The sequence below is a fragment of the Rhagoletis pomonella genome, unplaced genomic scaffold (assembly GCF_013731165.1).
Source record: "Rhagoletis pomonella isolate Grant_MI unplaced genomic scaffold, Rhpom_1.0 Rhpom_scaffold_00001, whole genome shotgun sequence".
In the NCBI taxonomy this organism is placed as follows: domain Eukaryota; kingdom Metazoa; phylum Arthropoda; class Insecta; order Diptera; family Tephritidae; genus Rhagoletis; species Rhagoletis pomonella.
The window spans coordinates 5,902,126-5,908,704 of record NW_023458555.1 but is presented as its reverse complement, the minus strand read 5'-3'; the positions used below and the strand labels follow the sequence as shown (position 1 = coordinate 5,908,704).

The window sequence follows — 6,579 nt, the reverse complement described above, 5'->3', positions numbered from 1 at the left end:
CCCCCCGCCCCCCCTAAATTTTATTCTGGCTACGCCGATGAATGTACATACATTTTACATTAATATTTTATACTTTAAGTGCAAGTTTATTGAATACTCCTGTACCGAAAAAGTGAAAAACCAAATCAAATGGGCTTATGTATGTGCGTCATTACACACATTTTCTTTTTTATTTATGCAAAATTGTAATCTTGTCGCTTACAACGTTATTCGCGGCGACCATTCATTTGTTTAAAGATTTCAAGCATAAAGACGCGATTCTTTTATATTACGAATACTCTACAGTATATGTATGCATGAACCAAAAATCGAAGGACCCAAAATACTTTAAGTTGGTCATGTCTCTAGATGCGGTCATACGAGTCGCGCGCACTGCTCTGTTTAAGTACTTTAATTTATGAATTTTGAAAAGGGCTTTTAAATATGAGGCCTGAAGAGTCCTCGAACGCAAAGGATTGCTAGAAAAAAAATCATATAACTTACAAAAGTATTGTAATCAGCTATAAGCTGCTAAGCTTAACCCTTAAATGCGCGATTTTTTTTTGTTTTTATTAAAAAGTTATATGTTTTAGTTAATAACCTATTTAGTTCACTAATAATAAGAAAATAATAGAATACCTGATAATAATACGGAATTACCGACCTGCAAAATTGTGAAAATTGGCGTAAACACTTACTCATGTTTTTTTGTTGATATCATTTCACTTTGCGAAAATATCAAAAACAAAATTTATTTCTTACAATGCATCTACTGCCATGCCAGCAAATTTTAATTTTTTATCAAAAGTTTGTTTTTGATCTGTGTTAGTTAAGTTAGGTTAAAAACAAAAAAATCCTTATTCCAATTGGTGGCATCCCTATTCCTTAATATGGCGGAGTAGTTTCTCTGGTAGTTCAGTGGTCTAAATCTAACTATCCTCCGCTTAAGGTAGTACAGTTTACGAGCCGTTCACATATTGCACATACTAATGCATACATACATGTACATATGTCGCGTGAAATGACTACTAAAATCACACAAGCAAGCAAACATTTTTGTCCAATTCACTTCAAGCGCGTCATTGCACTCCTCTCACTGCACTTCCACTCTCCTTTCGTTCCATGCCTACTATTTATGTGGTTATGTACACTCGCTTTTATGTCCGCCTGACTTATGGTTTTATGGTTATGTTAGCACTTACCTGCCGCTGCGCTGTGTCGAGTAGCCGAAGCAGCTAGATTCCTGGGCAATGTCATGCAATCGCCCATGGCGACACCTGTGCCACTGGTTAGTAATAAATTGCCGCGTGAGTCGAGCAGCGCGGCGGTCATGCCACCGCCACCATTGCCGCTACTGCCACCCACTCCGACGCCGCCGCCGCCGCCGCCGCCACCACCTGGGTTGCGTCCATAGTTTATTGAGCTTGTGTGATGTAATGTGCCCGCTTTGGGCAGCGTCATCATGCCGGGATTATAGGCGAGATTGCTGGTCATGGTAACATTTCCAATGCCGCCACCTCCACCACCGCCGACGTTTGTCGCAGCGCGCCCGAATGTTTGTGAACTCATGCCTTTGATCTGCATGTGCTCACGTTGTTGTTGTTGCTGCTGCTGCTGCTGTTGTTGTTGTTGTTGTTGATGTTGTTGCATATGTTGTTGCTGCTGCTGTTGCTGTTGCTGTTGCTTGGTTGTCGTGCTATAAGTCACGTTGCAGCCGCCGCTGCCTCCCATCAGGCCAGCGGCCACGTCTGGTGACCCGCTGACCATAATCCCACCACCTTGTTGCTGTTGCTGCTGCTTGGCGGCTGCCGACATGCCACATAGGTCAACACTACTACCACCACCCTGCTGCTGTTGCTGTTGCAATGTGGCGCTGAGTTGCATGCCACTGTTGGCACAAATATGCGGCGGCGGTGGCTTAACATCAGCTGCGTTAGCTGCCGCCGCAGCAGCAGCCAGCAGCATGGCGCCCTGATCGCCTCCATGATTTTCCACGTCGACAATCACATTGGCGCTCTGTGAGTGGCCCATGTGGTAGTGGGCGTGCTTGATGGGGTCTGGCGGGTAGGGCACCTGCTGGTGCATGCTGCGCTGTTGGTATTGCTTTTGCAGTGTCTTCACCTCCAGCCGCGTCTTGTCGCGCTGATAGTAGACGCCGGCGAAAATGAGCACGTTGAGGATGAGCAGACTACAGCCGATGGCGATGGTCACGCTAAGCGCTGTGGAGTAGGCCGCATAGCCGGCTGCTTCGAATCCGGAGGACAGTGAGTCGCTGGACGAGTTGGCCAGTGTGTTGGGAGCGAATGCGCCGCTTGTGGCTGCACCGGCACCAGGAGTGTAATTGCCACCCACTGGGATGCATGTGGTGAACATGTTCGGCTCGACGGTGGTCACTGCAAAGAGGTAGGGAAAAAAGGAAAACTGTAGCATGAGAAAAAGCAATTTCTTAACATGTCGGGAAAATGTAAAAATAGAGGATATAATTTATATTTTTAATTGTAAATACAGACTTGATGAGCTGCTATTTGTACCAAATAAGTGTGGACTTATAAGAGACTAGCGGGGTATGTAATCTAGCTAGTGTAGCTCTCAAGGCTTTATTAAATGTTGTACGCGTAGATATTGCAGGAAAAGCTACCGCGGCCTGTTCGAGGTTTGGGGGAAACTAAAATTTTCTCGAATTCGACTCCGTACCTGAAGAAGCCGTGGCCATAATAATTTCGTAATCTCACAGTCTTCTCGTTTGTTCCACAATTCATTAGTTGCTTCCACGATGTATATTCAGATCCATTTTCCCTACATGATCATTAAACGGTGGTAGTACAGAGATGTACGGTTCTTCTATGTATTGGCATCACTGAGCCATATCTAGCCATATCATCCCCTTCAATATTGCTTTGTGCGGGAACCCAGCATAGAGTGACGTTGATACGGCTCAGTGACGCCAGCGGGGTGTAAAAAATTTCCAAACAATTCCCGATTTCTGTACTTCAGATCCTATTGCCTTCAGTGCTGCTTGACTATCCACAAAGATAGTGACTTAATGACCGTACATAGAGCTTCATCCAAATAAGATTAAATATATTGCGCGCTAAATTTTAGGATATGCCTTTGAAGCAGGGACCGTAACAGTTACAAGTTTTATTAAAAAATCGCTCTTGAACAATATTTTTAGACCCTTATTTTATTACTCCCTAAATAACACTTTTTGCTGCTTTTTATTCTATCGATCCAAAATAACAATTATTTTTGATTTTTATCTAAATAATCCGAAGTTAACAGTTATTTTTGATTTTTAAATTATTTACCTTAGATGACAGTTATTGAAGACCTTTATTTTTAAAATCATATCTATAAAAGCCACTTATATAAGTCGTATTAAACTTTCTAGATCTCCAACACCTTCTTAACAGCCAAAAATGATAATGACTTTTATACGTCCGATTGAAAAAATAAAAGTCGGTGACTGATTTTTATTGATCACTTTTATAAATAAAAGTCTTCAATAACTGTTATCGAAGACATATAATATAAAAATCGCAAATAACTGTTATTTACAGATTATTTAGATAAAAAAACCCTTATTTTGGATTTATAAAACAAAAATCGAAAATAATTGTTATTTTTTTAAATTTTCCATAAAAATTACAAATAAAAATTTATTTTAAAATTTGAATCGCGGTAAAAAAAGAAATCGATTGGTATATATCACTTCATGGTAGAACATTTCCTTCATAGTGAATTTTTCAATGACAATTTTCATCAATAACAGTATGGTTCGGTCCCTGCTTTGAAAACAAAAGTTATATTTTAAGCGAATTTATACATAAAAAAATTATATGTAACTTAATTAATTTGTGACCTAAAAATTTAAATTTTGAACCACTGTAAAAAAAAATTGATGAGGTGGCACAAAGTCGTTTTGGAATTTTACCACCACGCATTGATACAATAATTTGGTCAAAGCCATATAAAAAAGATTAAAATCGATCTTCCACTCAGCCATCGAAATGCACTAATCCAGGCAGGCCGTAAAAAGTTTACTTTTAACTAATTAAAGTTTCCAGCTCACGAATTCAATGCCTTACTCTTTGGTACACAAATATTAAGCGCTTTAGAATTCCTGGCCAGTTGCTGGTAAAACAGAGAATACACAGCCGAAGTTGTGGCTAACTCATACAAAATAAGTAAATTTAATTTAGAAGCTTCAGCATTGTGGACAACTAGAATTTTAATACAAATTAAAAGGTTGCAGCAAAATGAAGCCGCACAAAAATATCGTTTCGAAGTGCTGCTGGCTGCCAGAAATTGTCCAACAATGCTGGCAAATGAATAAATAAGTAAGTGGCCAGCTGTAGTGTTAGTCTGAGAGAGTTGGGGAGTGCATTGTCGAGTAGATGAATAAATGAATGAATGAGTGAATGTTAAAATGAAGGTATATATGTACACACAGTTTATACATATGTATGTTTGAACATAACCCCACAGTTGGAGCGGTAAGAAGGTGTAAAATAAAACCTTAAACTTCAGAATAAATAATTTAGCCAAAAAATGTAGCAGCAACCGACCAACGAACCAACCAACCAACCGGCAGGCCAACAGGAGTTACATATACATACATACATATATATTCCACCATGCAAAAATGCAAAAGGGCAAGAAGGCGTTGGCTACCAGAGAGTAGTTGTGAATAAACGAGAAGTTGAGTGAGTGACCAACTAACTATGAGCAAAATAGTTGAAGTTGCAAAATTTCTCTATGGCACTCAACAAATAGCCTGAAATTTGCTATTCGAGTGCAGGAAAGCAGAAAAATTAGTGTAAGCAGGGAATTATCGTGCAGCAGCCCACAGCATAGAATTCAAATTTTCACAAATAAGTACATACATCCCTTATATAGATATGTATGAACAATTGTGTTTTATCAAAATTCGTTTGCGGCTGCGCTTGACTCTGAGTAATTGTTGAATGTATGCCACACATAAAATGTTGCAACATTTTGCGATTTGGTTGGTAATTTGCAATGCAATGCGAAAACTGCATCAAGTGTGCTTTAGAATAAAATTGAAGAGCAGAAGAAGAACAACAAAAGTGGTGTGTTTAGTTGAAGTTTGTAGTGAAAGCCGCACTTCTATACCCAATGCTGGTCTACTACGTTAGGTACATAATAACTAATTAAGGTATGATATGGGTCAAAATAAATCGAACTTTCTCAAATTATAAGGAATTTTTCGTTTTTCAGAAAATTAGTGCTGTAGCAAGTATTCGATATTCGTATTTCAAGTAGATCGTCGAAATTCAAAAATCTTCAATTTCTTCTTTAAGGAGATGGTTTCCGATGTTTTGCAATTTATTGATTCCTAGTTAAAATTGAAGGAAATTTTTTTCAACCTTGACCTATGGAATTTTCTGTAATATGGATGCATTTCGATGTATTTAATTAAATAGTATTCCTATAATAAAAAAAAAAATGTGATACCATCCCAATGGAAACTTTGAACCGATGTTATTGATGTCTCAAAAACATCGATGCATCGCTTGCAGTTCATCTCAAGGAGTTGCAATGAGGGATACTTTCGATTATTGTATGTGATCCAGGGTATTGATATAGATCCGTTAAGACAAAGTGAATCTTACCGAGAGATCTGCTTAAATGAATCACGAATTTTGATTACGTTTCCAAAATAGTATCGTATTAAAATGGCTATGCGACTTTCATATTGGATTTTATTTTATAGGCCGAGGCTTTATCACCTTGATCACAGAGGATGCTACCAAACCCCGTTGTCTTTAGATCTATGTCCGAAAACTTTCGGGCTTTAGATTATGGTGATAGCGTTGCGCTAGGTGAAGAGCTTGGCTGAAAAGTCTCGGACTTTAATACTTCGGAGTAAAATATATACTTATGTCTTTTAGCTGCATTGAGATCCGAAATGTCCCTCTATTCTAAGTAAGTATAATGAGTTCTTTTGATTATCCCTGATGGAAGCTGGCTTTGCATGCCAGTGTGTGCTATAAAACACACAACAGGCCTTGGTCCAGGACGCGCTGAGCTTAAACGATGCCCCACCGTCCACCCCCTACTCTAAGTTTTGATCCGTCCGTGAAGAAGTTTACCGCTCCCTTCTTTCAGTAACTCCGCCCTGCCCAGTCCTCTCTTGAGGGTGTTTTGGCAGAGAAGGAGCTGCTAAGAGCCATTCCGGGGGCGCGGTAATCTATCTGTTCAGGGAAGAAGTCAAAACCCTCCAACACTCTAAAGTATCCAGCGTTCGAGCCAGTTAATCACCCGGTTTCCATGAGCCTTATGGTGGTTCGTGGTGAGATAATTCTGCCTGAAGTACTTATCCATAGGCGCAATGTTCAAAATGACGTTAATTATCTAATGCATTATAGGGATATAGGTGAGGATAAAAATAAAGAAAGAGAAAAGGATATGAATAGAATTAAAGGTAGAGATACCTGATTTCACCTCAAATCTACTAATCTCACCCCATTTCAATTCACCACAAGTTATTTCAGCTCAATTCATCTCACGTCACCTCAACTCACCTCATCTCACCTCACCTCACCTCACCTCACCTCACCTCACCTCACCTCACCT

The 6,579-nt window shown here is 39.5% G+C and overlaps 1 protein-coding gene across 1 annotated transcript in view; it reads right to left on the bottom strand.

The window, feature by feature from the left end:
- Positions 1-737: 737 nt before the first annotated feature.
- Positions 738-6,579, bottom strand: part of LOC118750352 (neuroligin-4, Y-linked) — a gene marked incomplete in the record, with an annotated part of 198,765 nt that continues 192,923 nt past the window's right edge. The window contains 2 exon segments of the mRNA XM_036485076.1: positions 738-799; positions 1,182-2,372. Of these exon segments, the coding sequence (XP_036340969.1) occupies positions 738-799; positions 1,182-2,372 (1,253 nt within the window).